Source organism: Stenella coeruleoalba (assembly GCF_951394435.1).
Source record: "Stenella coeruleoalba genome assembly, chromosome: 13".
NCBI classification, from domain to species: Eukaryota; Metazoa; Chordata; class Mammalia; order Artiodactyla; family Delphinidae; genus Stenella; species Stenella coeruleoalba.
Window position 1 is genome coordinate 2,915,503 of NC_137159.1, and position 16,019 is coordinate 2,931,521.

At 55.1% G+C, this 16,019-nt stretch overlaps 1 protein-coding gene across 5 annotated transcripts in view; it reads left to right on the forward strand.

Annotated features, from left to right (window-relative positions):
- The window catches only part of FHL2 (four and a half LIM domains 2), a 53,479-nt gene extending 37,494 nt beyond the window's left edge, over nt 1-15,985 (forward strand). For 3 of the 5 annotated variants that reach the window (XM_079940291.1, XM_079940290.1, XM_079940289.1), the window contains exons 2-5: nt 1,065-1,242; nt 9,077-9,251; nt 12,617-12,786; nt 13,524-15,159. In XM_079940291.1, coding sequence (XP_079796417.1) covers nt 1,087-1,242; nt 9,077-9,251; nt 12,617-12,786; nt 13,524-14,129 — 1,107 coding nt within the window. In that variant the 5' untranslated portion in view covers nt 1,065-1,086 and the 3' untranslated portion in view covers nt 14,130-15,159. Of the gene's footprint in view, nt 1-1,064; nt 1,243-9,076; nt 9,252-12,616; nt 12,787-13,523; nt 15,160-15,697 lie in introns of those variants that run through there. The other 2 variants (XM_079940293.1, XM_079940292.1) reach the window with 1 other exon arrangement.
- Nucleotides 15,986-16,019: the final 34 nt, after the last annotated feature.

A 16,019-nucleotide genomic window follows, 5' to 3' on the forward strand; every position in this document is an offset into this window, starting at 1 on the left:
AAACGTCGCTCAGAGTTACACAGTCAACTTGTCTCCCTATTTAATAATTTATAAAGCTTTTCACTTGTAGCAAATCAAATATTGCCACTTGAGAAGATATTTCTAAAGCAGTTGGACCGTGTTTCTAATGGCTCGGAGGCGTTTCTCCACACCTAGCCTTCCCAGGGTAGACTGGCTCTTTCTGGGGTAGTGCTGACATGTTTGTGCAGGAACCACATGGGGAGCGGGGGAGGGTGAAACCTCCCGCCTTCCTCTGCCCCTACCCTGTCCCTTCTGCTCACACACACGCCACACTCATCCTGGAAAAATGCAGCTCGAGGTGTCGCCTGGAGTGGCCGTTGACTGCCGTCGCTGTGTTTCCCACTGTGATCATCCCCGTCCTTGGAAGCCAGCCTTTCCCTTTCTCCTGCTCCCTGGATATCTGGGCTGAGAGAGGATAGTCTTGTCATCTGGGAGGAATGAGGCCCCCGGGGCGCCTCCTCTTGGGCAGGGGCCGGGCGTGCTTCCCAGTGAAGCCGGGTCGAGGTGATGCTCCCCTGGCCGCAGGTTTACCGGCTCTGACCCCCCCTCCCTTGGCTTCTGTGGTTTCTTCTTACTCAGATTCATGAATCATAAAGGGGAGCTCACGGAAAGTCTTTTTATAGCAACGAGCATCTTGTTTTCTATCCCTGCTATGCTATTTTGGGGGCGGGGAGAATGGGAAGATGTGCGGTTGCGTCCCACGTTGGAAGCAGGCGCTCCTTCCAGGGGATGAGGGCTCTGATGCCAGCTCTTTCTTGGGTCCAAAACTGGGATCACGTTTTCTGACACAGTCAGCCAGAATTGGGACTTTTAAAGAAGTGGAATGTACTCGGACACAGAACTGCCCCCAGCTAAGTTTTTAAAAGTATCATTGAAAATTACACCCGATTCAAGGGTGAGTGTCGATTGCTCACGCAGAGGATGTAGCCACCGATGGGAAAGGTGATGGGAACGGTGACCCTAACGGAGCAGGATGGTCACTGCCGTGTGCACGGGATATCGGGCGCGCTCACCGCACCTGTCCTTTCTCTCCTCCCTGGTAGGTGGCACAAATCTGGTGCCAGGATGACCGAGCGCTTCGACTGCCACCACTGCGAGGACTCCCTCTTCGGCAGGAAGTACATCCTGCGGGAGGAGCGGCCCTACTGCGTGGCCTGCTTCGAGGCCCTCTTCGCCAGCACGTGCGAGGAGTGCGGGAAGCTGATTGGCTGCGACTGCAAGGTACCCGCCCCTGGGCATCCCCCAGCCCCGTGCTCCCGGCCCTCCCAAGGGACACCCACACTGGACTCCCCAGGAACCACGTGCTTCTCAGCACAGTTGTGCTTGCGTCCTGGTCATCGCCCTGGACGCCCTGGAGGCCCCTCTGCTGGGCTCGGACCCTCCACTGGCCTTTCCCAGCCTCCTCCCCACGGACTCGGTCTCTGCCGGTCCCAGTCCCGCCGCACCTGGTCGGGGCTTTTCCGGGACGTGTGCGCCGAGCATCCCAGGTCCACTTGTGATGGCCCCATGGTCAGCATTCTTGGCTAACCGGCCACCTGCCGCCCAATCCCGTGGTCCCCCGAGGGCAGCGCTCTCCCTCCTGGGCTGACTCGTGGGGCAGGTGCGCGCGATTAGTATCGGCGCAGTGAGCGTGCGTGTGGGAGAGCCAGCGCCCACCCCCGGCTGGAGGGGCTGAGAGGCCCTGCCTGCACTGGGGCGTCGGGGGAGCTTCTCTTCTTCGTGTGGACGATGAGGATGTGTGGCTGCCAGCTGAGCAGTTAGGGCTGGCTCTGCTGGGGGCGATCCGGAGTGGTCCAGCGCGCGTCTGCCCTGTTTCTGACGCATCCATCCTTCCCATGACGGTCAGTAAGCAGCCGGCTGACTGGCGCTAGGTGTTTAGTGACAGTCGAGGGATAATTTCCATCTTACGGGGAAGAAGCCTTTGCCCTGAGCAGAGACAAAGGGTGTGGGATGCCCCCACTTGAGCCCAGGCTGCAGCCACGTGTCGTGGCTCCACAGAGGAGTGGCACGTGGAGCGGAAGGGAAACGGGACTCGGCACCTGTCCCGTGGAAGCCTTAAAACAACCAGAGCTTTGGCTACGACCACGGGCAGAAGTAGCTGCTCTTGCTTGTCTGAAAGCCACCTGCCCTCCGACCTCCAGCTCTGTGTGATGTGTGTCCGAGCCCCTCTGCGTTCATCTCCAGGCCGAGCACAAGCGCTCGGACACCGAGCTGCCCCGTTCCGTCCTGGCTCTGCGTCTCACTGGCTGTGTGATCGTGGGCCCATGGCTTGACCCCTCTGTGCCCGTCCGCACGTTTATAAAAGGGAGCTACAGGGCTTCCCTGGTGGCGCAGTGGTTGAGAGTCCGCCTGCCGAGGCAGGGGGCGCGGGTTCGTGCCCCGGTCCGGGAAGACCCCACATGCCGTGGAGCGGCTGGGCCCGTGAGCCATGGCCGCTGAGACTGCGCGTCTGGACCCTGTGCTCCGCAACGGGAGGGGCCGCAACAGTGAGAGGCCCGCGTACCGCAAAAAAAAAAAAAAAAAAAAAAAAAAAAGGGAGCTACAACAAGGGAGCCTGCATTATGGGTTCTCGTGGTGTGTAGCCGCCATGCGCTCAGCGCTCTAAGGAGCGGCTGATGGTGTGGAAAATTCCACCCCCTCTTCTCTTCCGACTGCTTCCCTGCAGCATGCTCCCTCCCTCTGCCTCTCGAAGCTTCGCCCTGTCTCGTCATCAGTTTTCACTAGAGAAACGTCAATAAAAATGTCCGCTTTGAGGAAGAACTAAGAGGCAGAGAAAACAATTATTATTTTATAAAGGCTTTACCTGGAAAAGACATAAGTAAGTGAGAGGTTCAGATATCATTCTGACAAACAACTCTGCTTTAAAGGAGACGTTTTGGAGATTTAGGGCTCATCATCCTTGCCTGGGAGCTAAAGTAAAAACAAAAGTGAAGTCACTGATCATTTCTTCAGTATGATTTAGTGGACAGACCCTTGAAACTAGTTATCCTTCAGCACATGCTTTAGGAGCAGATAAACAAGAATTCCCCAAATGGGGCCAAAATCAACAAGACTGCTGCAAAGTCAGGCGTCAGTCACGCTGAACTTTTCAACCCGGATAACGGTTCGCTCTCTGCGGAGTTACGCCACGTGATTCTGCGCGTGTGGGAAGGGAAAAGATGTGAACTTGCAGTTAGACCTTGCCATTTGGGGCTTCTGAATATTTGGAACGGTCTTCTTGGCTTTCAGAAGTAATTATGCAGTTGGCTTTGTGGAGGAAGTGATGGCAGGAAAAATGTGCCTCTGCACTTCGGGAAGAGAAGCCCCAGCTTGGCAGGTGGGCCACTGGGCAGAGCAGCTAGGCTGGCGGGTCTGGTGGCCGTTCTTTTGTCTGAAAATAGCAGGGGTGCCGTAAGCCCCACTTGGGTCTCCCTCTGAAGGACGTTTGTGTGTAACTTAAAATACTGCAAGCCACTGGGGATTAGGCTGATGTTGTATTGACTGACTTTCAAATGAGGTAGGCAGGACTTCAGGATGACGTGCTTCCATAGGCAGCTTACCTGTGTTTCAGCATCATTTCTACGCAGACTCTCTTTCTGTCCTTTCTTTCTGTTCAGTTAACTCTGAGGAAATGCTGTGATCTCCAAGGGTAAAAATCATTCATTTTTATGGCCAGTGGAATAGTGGACAACAGGTAATACAAATAAAAATTTATGATCCTCTGACCTTATGCTCTTCCAGAAATTTTTCCTGGACACCTGTGGATACCAGCAAAATATATATAGATATTTTTGCCTGATTACAGATGTTTTTCAGGGGATAGGGCTACCTAAGTCCCGGGCTTCAAAAAGTCAAGAAACCAAAGAAAAGATAAGCTGGGCCAGTACTCAGAGGTGGCTGCTGGTCCCTCCCATCAGCACATTGGTGCCTTTAGCAAACTCTGGGCCACGTACTGGCTCAGACTTTGGGTTTTCCGTGTCCCTGCGGGCAGTGCCATAAAGTCAGACGGGCCTCCAAACCCACCCACCCGCGTGCCTGGAGGGGGCTGCAAAGAGGAAGACGTGGTGACAGTCAAAGGACCTTCTGCAGCTCTAAAACCAGCATTAGGGGCTTCCCTAGTGGCGGTGCAGTGGCTAAGAATTCGCCTGCCAACGCAGGGGACAGGGGTTCAAGCCCTGGTCCGGGAAGATCCCACACGCCGCGGAGCAACTAAGCCCGTGCGCCACAACTACTAAGCCTGCGCTCTAGAGCCCGCGAGCCACAACTACTGAGCCCGCGTGCCACAACTACTGAAGCCCACACACCTAGAGCCCGTGCTCTGCAACAAGAGAAGCCACCGTAATGAGAAGCCAGTGCACTGCAACGAAGAGTAGCCCCTGCTCACCACAACTAGAGAAAGCCTGTGTGCAGCAACGAAGACCCAATGCAGCCAAAAATAAATAAATAAATTAATAGGAAAAATAAATTAAAAAAATAAGTAAACAGGTCCCCTTGAGGGCACACCTGGGACAGGGCTGCACAGCATCGTTCTTCAAGGATTTGAAAGAACGTGCAGCTGGGGACGTGGTAGCCTGACAGTCTCAAAGTGCAGAACACCTTTTCAAAGTGCTGGGCACGAATGACACGGCAGATCCACTGATGAGGTGAAATCCCGTGGTTTTGAGGACTGGCTGGTTTGGGAATCAGCAGCTGAGCTTCTCCCAGCCTGGGAGGGATAGACAGGGTGTAAAGGAGGATGAGGGACCCCCCTGCCCGGAGCTGCCCTCATTAACTTGTGGGCGAGGGGGCACCTCCAGGCCACTGACTCCCCCTGCGGCTCAGCTGAGGTCTCAACAAGGGCACATTCGGAGCAAAGCCACAAGCGCTTCCCATATTAGGAATATTTCTGAAATGGAAAAATATAAATTCTGAAAGGAAGTGTTTGGGCCTTATCTTACCTTGTTTATCAGACATTTTACTGCAGTTTATGACATTCTGCGTGCATAAGATCAGCAATGGTCTTTTTTCTGCGACGTGTCAAAGATTTTTTTTCTTCCATTTTTTTGTATCTCTCCTTCGTGCTCTCTCTCTACAGAACCTTAAAACCAGGGTATTTCTAGAACATTTCCAAGTTCTTGAAAGTCAGCGCGTCCATATGTCTTAGCCTTGAACCTCCAGCATCTAAATGGTATCTTTGGGGACCACGTGGCGTACTCGACACATAACAGAATTAAGTGAGACGAGACTAGCTCGGAACTAAAAACCAAAACTAAAACTCTGTTTGGAGCCGTGAACACCAGAGGTGGAAAGAGCCGCTAGGAACCCAGTTTTACAGACGAGCATTCGGAGCAGCCGTGCATTTCGGTTCAGGCACCGGGTCAAATCAGCCCAACCTAACCTGGAGCCTTGGCCTTTCTGTGCCATTTTCCGGTCCATCCCCACGAGCCCCAAGCCCCCAAAGCCGGTGGCATTTCCCACCTCCGCTCCCACAGGGCATGGACTCTGCAGAAGTGAGTTCAGGAATTATCAACTTGACTCAGACTCCCTTTTCAGGACCCCACAAGAGGAGAATTAAGGGAAACCCGACGGCACAGCAGCAGATGAGGGCTTCCATGTGCGGTCCTGAACGAGCTGCATGACGTGGGCTTTTCCGGGGGTGCCCGCGGGGGTGGCACCAGGGGCACAGGGTCCTGCGGGGCCACCATCACTCATGGCCACACAGGCGTCACCGAGTGGCTGGTGCCCACGCGGGGCCTCACAGCCGAGGGGGCGGAGGGGCCCGCCCCCTCGGCTCTGAGGGCATGGGCACGGAGTGAGAGAGGACACTGGGGCAGAGGGTGAGGCTGGGCGAGCGCGCCGAGACCTGCTTGCAGAGATGCTCCCGGGCTGCAGGTCAGCAGGAGAGATGCAAGAAACGGGGTTCATGGTGTCTTAGCATTGTTACGTTAAACTTGCTCACCTATCAGATGGGAATAAACCTTATTCCATGGGGTGGGGTTATTGTGCGGTGGAAATCAAGTAAGAGGGGACTAAGAATTTTAGAATCAGAAGGGCTGTGGAGGCCAAAAGCACTGTACAGAGCAGTGACTGAGCCAGGAGCTCGGAGCCTAGGTGAGGGCGTCCGTTCCATCCCCGTCTTCACGAGTAAATGTGATCTCAGCAAGTGACGCTTCGGGGCACCTGCTGTCACCACGAGCTGGCATCTAAGACTGACATTAATTGAGCCGTGTCAGTGTGCCAGGACCGTTGTCAGGGCTTCACCATCATCCCTGTTTCCCCGGGCGGATCTGGGGCTGGGAGAGGCCAGGTGACTCACCCCCAGCCCCACGGCAGGTACATACGTGGCAGAGCCAGGGTTTGCGTCTGGACCCCTCCGCTTTAAGCACTGGGATGAAATGCATCAGGCATTTTCGACACTGCTCCTGGGTCCCCAAGGGCACCGGTGGCACAGCAGGTGTGCAGGTTGGTGACCGGAGGGCAGTCACCGCTGGCTGCAGCTGGAACAGGGGTGGACCGGTGCCAGTTCCCCACGGCCCCACCCCCGACAGTGATGCTAGCTTGTTCAGAGACTGTTTGTGACTCACTGAGGCTTCTGAGAGCAGGAGTGTGGGTTGGTATTTATCTCAAGGAAAAACACTTCATCAGAAGGTTTGAGAATTATCAAATGCCCCTGAACGAACATTTCAGGGCCGTGGAGTGTTAATGCAGAAACACGTGTGTGTGTGTGTGTGCGCACGCGCGTGTGCGTGCACATCTGAGAGGGGCAGACAAGGGAGCAGCTGTGTGAGGTCACAATGCTCCAAGGAAGGGACAGCTGGTGACTCAGCTGAGCTGGCATCTGGGAAGGACAGAGACTAGCTCGCTGGGGCGGGATGAGGGTGGGACCAGGAAGGGGGGATGATTCCACGTGGCTGCTGTTACCAGCCTGGAGGGCTAGGCAGAAGCCAGGGCGTGAGCAGTCCTTCCCTTGAATACAGAACACGGGATGCGGGACGCAGGACAGCAAGTGACCAAGTGACCAGCAGCCTCGGGAGGGTGGAGGCTAGGAGCTGGGCCTCCAGAAGGTCTAGAAGTCCTGCCTGGGTGCTTATGGTCTCGTCAGGACAGGGCAGTGGTACCCAGATTTCTAGGGAACTTTCTAGTGTCAGATGTCTGTCAACAAATCAGCTCTTGTCAACCTAGCTAATGTGTTTTCATGCCGGAAATGTTAACCGTAGGCAAGTGGATTTCTGCAGTGCTTTTGACCCACGAGATCGTTTTAAATGAGCTTTCCTCTGACTGTCCAGTCCCCTAACCATGCGCGGCTCCATCCTCCTATGGGACTCGCTAACCAGGGCAACTGGTGACAGCTGGTGGCTTCGCTCTCACGATGTCGTCCGTGGAGGGTCCCCCTGGGCTGTGTTGAAGGTCAGGCCCCAAAGGCAGATGTCCTTGGACTTGGCTTCCTTTCTTCCCGGTTCGCTCGCCGCCTCGCTGTCCCCTGCCCCGCCCTCCCGCCTCGCAGCTCAGCGGGGTGAGGCTCACGGAGGGGACCCGCTGAACTTCTGGAAGGGTGCTTTCCACATGCCACGTGATAATCGAAACTTATTTTTTAATTGTGGTAAAATACACATAACATAAAGTGTGCCATCTTAACTGTTTGGAAGCGCACAGCTCAGTGGTGCTAAGTACCTACGCTCTGCTGTGCGACCGTTACATCTTGTAAAACTGAAGCTCTGTCCCCACTCACACCCGCACTGCCCCAGCCCCGGGTACCCACCTTGCTGCTTCCTGTCTCTGAACTTACCTCCTCCGGGACCTCATATAAGTGGAATGATTCAGTATTTGTCTTTTTCTGACTGACTTACTTCACTCAGAGTTCATCCATGTTGTAGTGTGTGTCAGAATTTGTTTCCCTTGTGAGGCTGAATAATAGTCCATGTTTATCCGTCATCTGTGGACGGACGCTGGGGTGACTTCCCCCTTTGGCTGCTGTGAATGTGGGTCTGCAGAGTCCTTCTTTTTTTTTTTGCGGTACGCGGGCCTCTCACTGTTGTGGCCTCTCCCGTTGAGGAGCACAGGCTCCGGACGCACAGGCCCAGCGGCCATGGCTTACGGGCCCAGCCGCTCCGTGGCATGTGGGATCCTCCCGGACCGGCGCACGAACCCGCGTCCCCTGCATCGGCAGGCGGACTCTCAACCACTGCGCCACCAGGGAAGCCCTAAATGCATTTATTCTATAATCAGTGTCGTAACAGTGATCCCATGATCAGAAACTCCTCGTCTTCTTAAATCAGGCTGATTATTGTTCTTAGTGGACGGGGCATTATTTATTTAATTATTTAAATTTTTTTGGCCACGACGCTTGTATCATGTGGGATATTAGTTCCCCGAGCAGGAATCGAACCCGTGCCCCCTGCAAGGAAGCACGGAGTCTTAACCACTGGACCACCAGGGAATTCCCAGCGGATGGGACTTTAAATGGTTTGTTCGACTTTCAAAGCCTCAACAAAGACAGTGCTGAACTGCATTCATTCGTTTGGCCTCCTTGGTCTAGCCGGGTGGGAGCTCTCCCAGCCGGCTACCTGGAGCCGCGGCACAGCTCCGCCCGGCGCCCCTCTGTCTTGCCCTCCCGGCCTGTGCCCTTTCTCTGCCCAGCTCACGTCTTCGACGCTCAGCTGATGGTACCTACTGGATCTCTCCCGACCTGCTTTCCACCAGGTTGACCCAGGGCCCCGTCCTCAGGCTCTGTCTCTGAGCTTCCCAGCAGCCCGGCCTCCCTCCTGCGGGGATCACAGCCGTCATCCAGCACAGTTGGGTTTGCCCAGCGTCCTCGCGGCCAGAGGACCCCCGGGGTCTGTGTCCAGGAGAAGCGCTGATGAGTTTCACGTGCCGTTTCTCTTTCTTACAGTCCCCAAGGGAAAGCCACTCGTTTTTCAGACGCATTTCTCGCACACACCCCTGTCTAAACAGTGGCCCTAAGAACAGCAGGAGAAGCATCCTACCTAACTCATTCCAGCCCCTCGTTGCCCGCTTGCCCCCCTCGCTGTGGGTCCAGCAGAGCCCACGCCTCCCGGCCCCTCTCACGTCTCACGTCTCGTGTGCTCTGGGCCTGCAGGACTTGTCCTACAAGGACCGACACTGGCACGAGGCCTGTTTCCACTGCTCGCGGTGCAGGGGGTCCCTTGTGGACAAGCCGTTCGCTGCCAAGGAGGACCAGCTGCTCTGCACCGACTGCTACTCGCAGGAGTACTCGTCCCGCTGCCAGGAGTGCAAGAAGAGCATCATGCCAGGTGGGCACCAAGCCGCTGAGAGAGTGTCTGTGCGCGTGCGTGTGAATGTGCGTGTGCGCGCTTCTCCCGCCCGCCCCCGCAGAGCTTGCGCGCGCGGGTGTGAGTGTGCATGTATGCGCGCTTCCCCCGCCCTCTCCGCGCCCTCTGCGCACACGCAGAATTCCTGCCCCGTCGGTTACTGCCGCAGATGGGTGCTGGGCCGGGAGCTGGGCGCTGTGCCCTCAGGCAGGTTATGTTCCCGGTCCAGTGCCAAGGCCAGTGATGGGTGGCCTGTCTGTTGGTGGGGGAGGATGGGACTGTGTCCCTTGCTCTTTGGGGGGACTTTGGTTTCTTTGTTTTATGGGAGAGAGGAATCTTTCATTTTAAAGGACAGAGTGGACAAAAATACTTCATGGAATTTTTCAATACAGAATTTAAAAAACGAATCTTGTTAGACACGCACACAGTGCGGGCGAGAAGAGCCTAAGATTTGGACCTGGGATGGTTCATCGGCTCCTTAGGGTCAGTGACGTCCTCTGTGTGACCAGTGAGGGGTGGCTGGACGGTACAGCCTTGGCAGATTTAGCAAATAAAATACAGGACTCCCAGACACATCGGAATTTCAGCTGATCCCACCTGGGACCTCGTTAACCTGGCATCTCTACCAGAGCCACCTAAAACCCGGAGAGGACTCTGTCCATTGACTGACTTTGGGGGTGTGGCCCCCGAATCAGGCTCAGGCTGGGGGAGTGGGAGTCAGGGGCACAGGCCGGGACCCCTAGCTCTTAGGAAGCTCGATACAGTTGCGCAGGGAGCCCTCAAATTGCCCTGGAAGGTATCTGTTCTCAGGACAGCTTCTTTGGTAGATACACTTCCTTTAGTCCTGCGAAGGTTCAGAATTAAGGGCACACATATAAAGAGAACCCAACTCAGAGCAATAATAGTGTGTTAAATAATCTGGTAACGTGTGGGTGAAGTTTAGAAAAAATTTGGTCTAAAGAGTAAATTAACCTTATGATTCTGACTGAAAGTGTGCAGTCAGGTAAGTGATTTAGGCTTGTGGTCTTACACTGGAATTTTCTTAATTTGTAAATGGTTTTGATGCTTAAGATATTTTAGGATTCATCATATTTATAAGTTTAATTCATTTCAACAACAATTACTTAAGAACTTAAGGGACTTCCCTGGCAGTCCAGTGGTAAAGAATCTGCCCTCCAATGCAGCAGATGAGGGTTCGATCCCTGGTTGAGGAACTAAGATCCCACATGCCCCGGGGCAACTAAGTCCGCGCGCTGCCACTACCGAGCCTGAGCGCCTCAAGAGAGCTTGAGTGCCGCAGACTACAGAGCCCACGCGCCCTGGAGCCCGTGTGCCACAGCTAGAGAGAAGCCCGAGCGCACCAACAAAAGATCCTGAGTGCCGCAACTAAGACCCAACGCAGCCAAAAAAATAAGTAAAAGAAAAGAAAAATAGGGGTTACTTTAAAAAAAAAAAAAGAGGAAGAACTTGAGGTGCGGTTTGCTAGTTGAGGCTTGGTTTGCTGGTTGAGGTTCTTAAAAGGCATGTCAAATACATTAAATTTTCAAGTGTCCTTTTAAAGGAGTTCCGTTCACTACATTGGTGAATGGAACTGAACACAAAGAAATGTACCTTAAAAGTAATTTTTTAAATTCTCTGTATTCATGAATGCAGGATAAAGATGTGCAGGATGAACTTCAATTGAAGGTTTTGAATTTTCAACTTCAATAGAATGAATGTCAATTTGTAGAAACCAAGGTACCCTGCTGAGTCCTCCTAGCCCACACAGCGGCTGGGGTCACCCTGACATGTGAAGAGAATCGAGGCTACAGGGATAATTTAGAGTCAGACTCCTGACTCCGTGGGGAGACTGACGGGTGAAGATGCCCAGCTGCCTGGACCCGAGCTGTGGGCCACGCGTTTGGGGAAAGGCACAGCTTCCCAGGGTGACAGCCTGGAAATTCCACATTGGGAAGAAAGATTTTTTTTTTTTTAAGTTATTGATTTATTTTTGGCTGCATTGCTGCGTGCGGTCTTTCTCTAGTTGCGGCGAGCAGGGGCTACTCTTAGTTGCGGTGTGTGGGCTTCTCATTGCGGTGGCTTCTCTTGTTGCGGAGCACGGGCTCTAGGTGCGCGGGCTTCAGTAGTTGTGGCACGCGGGCTCAGTAGTTGTGGCTCGCGGGCTCTAGAGCACAGGCTCAGTAGTTGTGGCACAGGGGCTTAGTTGCTCCACAGCATGTGGGCTCTTCCCTGACCAGGGCTTGAACCCGTGTCCCCTGCATTGGCAGGCGGATTCTTAACCACTGCGCCACCAGGGAAGCCCTGGGAAGAAGGATATTAACTGCCGCTTTGACAAATATATGTCTATCTTAGAGAAGAAGGTGAATTTTTCTTGATTCTGGCAGGCTGATCTCAAGACGACGCCCTCCTCCTCCCCAGGGATGTGCATCTCACCGTCTCTGCTGCAGGGGGTTTTAGGTAGAAACGGTGGAGAAGCCTGGCTGGTACCTCCTTAACAGAGGCACAAGCCCAGAGAAGGGCAGCCAGGAAGGGGAGCCTTGGGGCCGTCACCTTTGAGCAGCCTCGAAGGTCAAGCTGATTTTAACAGATGGAGAAGTCAGGAGAGGAAATGGACCGAGCACCAGAGGCAGGGTGTCTGGAAAAGGCCTGGTGTGTGAAGAAAAAAATAAATAAATGCAAGCACTAGATACTTTTTTTTAAAAATAACCAAGAAAGAAAGAAAGAAACCAAAAAAACAAACCTAGACCTGAGCGCTAGCTTCCTTCCTTGGTTCGATTTTAGAAAGTGCTACAGCCACATCAAGGTGGAAGCGGTGCAGACGGTCAGTGTGGCTTCTGCAGCGAAATCAGATAGAGGACAAGAGGCCCCCGCTCAGTGCAAAGCTCGCCCCCCTGCCCACACCTGCAAGTCACCAGCCGCGGCGCACGGCTCCGTCCCCACCCAGGGAGGCTGAGCCCCAACTAGCAGGTGCACCACGGCCTCCGGGCCAGGGTCACGCTGTCACCAGGCCTTCACCGGGTTCCTCACTTGCTCCTTTGAATCAGAAAAAGACACCCCTTCCACCAGGCGGTGGACTCTGTCGGAGGCGCGTCCTCACCCGCAGCCCGTGAGAAGGAGCTTTGCCGCCCTCTGCTGGCGACGCTGCACAAGGACCACACGGTCTGCACCCAACCCTCTGGGGCTGCGGGGAGCCAGCGGGCGCCCTCCCACGGACCTGGGACGGGACAGTACCCCGAGCTCTGGGGTGGACGGAAGACTGTCCTTCAGAACATGCAGAAGGCACGTGTGGTCTGGCCTGGGGCCTTTAGTGAGCATCACGATTGCCCTTTCTCCCCGACCCCTGACAGGCACCCGTAAGATGGAATACAAGGGTAGCAGCTGGCACGAGACCTGCTTCATCTGCCATCGCTGCCAGCAGCCCATCGGAACCAAGAGCTTCATCCCGAAGGACGGCCAGAACTTCTGCGTGCCCTGCTATGAAAGGCAGTATGCCTTGCAGTGCGTTCAGTGCAAAAAGGTACCTCGTATTCCCCCTGGCCCTTGCACACCTGTTGTCCTTTCCAAAAGACCGTCCACCTATCCCTAAGGTGTCTTTGTTCATCGCCCTCCTTGAATAAACAAGAAACGGCCCTAGACCTAGTGGGGGGACGGGGAGGGGAAAAGGCAACTGGAAAGGCCTGTCCGTGGGGTGGGGACAGATCCCTCATCACTTATCCAGGGCTGCGTCAGGTTAAAGAAAGAAAAGCGTCCTAAGACCACAGACAGGGTGGGAAGGCAGGCTCTGGGCTCATTTTTTCCACCCAGGAAGCCAGCCCCACGGTGTCTGTTAAGCCTCTTCCTTACCCCCGAGTAGCTGAGGAGGCTGTTGGAGCAGGTGCACCTGGTGGTAGAGAGATGCTGCAGAGATCTGCCCGCAGGTGGGGCTGAGGAGGGGCTGCGTGACATCAGACCCCGGCCCCTGAGCTGCGGTCTCCCTGCTTCGCCCTCCTGCCGGCCAGGAGGCAGTGCTGTCCCAGCAGACACCCTGGTACCCACGTCACGAACGGGGATCCGGGGTCTGCAGCGGGGGCCTGGGCCTGGCAGCTTGGGGAAGGGGCGGCGGGGTGACCTTGCCGTCCGGAGGACAGCACCTCTGGGACCCGGACGCCGGTGCGGCGTGTCCTGGGCGAGGACCGCGCGTCCTCCAGAGGCGAGGGCCGGGACAAGGGCACCAGGCACAGGCCCCTGCGGGAGCTGACGCCCTTCTGCCCGCAGCCCATCACCAGCGGGGGCGTCACGTACCGGGAGCAGCCCTGGCACCGCGAGTGCTTCGTGTGCACCGCCTGCAAGAAGCCTCTGTCCGGCCAGCGCTTCACGTCCCGCGACGAGTTCGCCTACTGCCTGGGCTGCTTCTGCGACCTGTACGCCAAGAAATGCGCCGGCTGCGCCAGCCCCATCAGCGGTGAGTGTCCGGTTCCCGGCCTGCACCGCCCCTGCCCCTCGTGTGGCTGCCAGGCTTTGGCTTGTGCAACTGTTCACGTGTGCAGACTCTGGGCCGCCGCGCTCCCCTCCCCCGCACACTGGGCGCGCTTCCCTGCTCCCCACCCCCACCCCCGATCCCCACGGCCTCTTCTCCACCGGCTGGATTCTCTCCAAACCGCAGGCTGTGAGTCTCTGACATCCCCGCACAGGCCCCGGGAAGCAGCTGGGCTGTGCAGATGCTCCCCGGCCTCTGCGGGGGGCACGCTCTGGGTGGGCCCTTCCCACCCCCCAGGCACTTGGTGGAGCCCAAATCCGGGTGAACTACAGAATGTGCCCCAAATTCAGAGCGGAGAGCAGATGGCTGGTGAGACTCCAGCCCTGGAAATGCGCCCACTTTAAACACCTCTGGGGAACTTTACACATGTCTGCTGCCTGGTCGTGATTTAATTACTCTGGGGGACGACCTGGGTGTTAGAATTTTTAAAAGCTTCTCAGATGATTCATATATGCAGAAAATCCTGAGACTCTCTGGCCTGAATCACTCGTTTGGTTCTGCCTCAGGGCCAGGGCCCGGGCCGTGTGATCCGCCGGTCACAGCGGGTGACCTCCGCGGGTCACTATCATCTCTCATAGTCACTGTGGGCCTAGGATGGGTAAAGGCAGTTTAACATGTTTAGGGAAAGAGGTGAAAAGCTTTGCTGGTGCAGCTCCACCAGTAGCAGAGGGAGTGTGGTATCAGAAAACTGGCCTCAGTTATACACATAGAGATTCCTTTTTTGATATCCTTTTCCATTATGGTTTATCACAGGATATTGAATAGAGTTCCCTGTGCTCTAGGGTAGGACCTTGTTGTTTATCCATCATATATATTATAGTTTACATCTGCTAGTCCCACACTTCAGTAAAAAAAAAAAAAAAAAGTTAAATTAGAAAAAAAAAAGTCCCTATCTAGGTTTCAGATCATAACAAAAAAAGAGAACTAGCCTTGGAGACCTGGGTTCACCCCCAGGCCTGTCACTCACTAGCCCAGGGGATTAGCCTGAGGCCACCCACGTGTGAGTGGATTTAATGCCAGACAGCAGGCAGTTAAATTACAAAAGGAGCTAACTGCTGGGTGAATGACAGACTTCTGCTACTCTGAGACCTCCAACTATTAGCCAGTGTTGTTACTTGTTCTTAACTTGGCAGATTGAGCCGTTATTTCTGGAAAGAGTTTGTAATTGCAAGTCATGATCCAAATTTCACCAAGGATTACCCCGTGTATTTGATTCCATTTTGTTTCAGGGGCCTTGGTGGCCGGACAGACCACCTGTATTGTAACAGGTAGCCAACGTACCTTAAACATTTGATAAGTAGACGTCAGACAGTCAGACACCCCAACTGAAATGAGTTCCTGCTTCCCTTGTTTCGATAAAGGATGGCTTTCTCCACTGCCCACACGTCCTCCTAACCCGCTCTCACGTTCCACCGGCCTCACTAGACCTCCGTGGGGTGAGGACATGTGGGCAGTGGAGAAAGCCATCCTTTATCGAAACAAGACGCCCACGTAAGCATCTCTTCCGTGAGGCCGTTCTGGGCAGTTCCAGAGACGGTTCACAGCTTTCTCATCCATGCTCCCTTTGGCGCCTCATTCATTCATCGCCAAATTTTTGAGCACCAGGCCTGAGGCACCCAGGGAAGGAAGGGGTGGGAGAAATCGGCTCTGTAACTCACGCGTTTCACTCGGGTGGGAGGAACACACACACCCCGCAGGCTTCTTATAGTGACGGCGATCGTCATGTAGCTGTGGAGCCCGTCTGTCTCTCTTTCTCCCGCGATTCAGGAGCTCCCCGACCTGAGCACAGGATGGGATTTAAACGTGGAGCCCAGCACTGATCACACCGTACCAGCCGGGCTTGGAACGCGTCCACGCGGGACTCCCCCCGCCCGCCCCCATCCTCACCCGTGTCCTTTTCCTCCGTCCACAGGACTGGGCGGCACTAAGTACATCTCCTTCGAGGAGCGGCAGTGGCACAACGACTGCTTTAACTGCAAGAAGTGCTCCCTGTCGCTGGTGGGGCGAGGCTTCCTCACGGAGAGGGACGACATCCTGTGCCCTGACTGCGGGAAGGACATCTGAGCCCCTCCCCGACCCCCCTGCAGCCCCCCCAAGCCCTGCTCACGCTGCACCTGGCTCCACCAGCCACCTGGGGACTTGCCTCTGCGCTGCTCAGCGCTACTCACGTCTGTTTAAACCCTTCATCTACCCTTTGCGCTCATTCTGTTAGAGAAGGAGAAAAGCCATGGAAG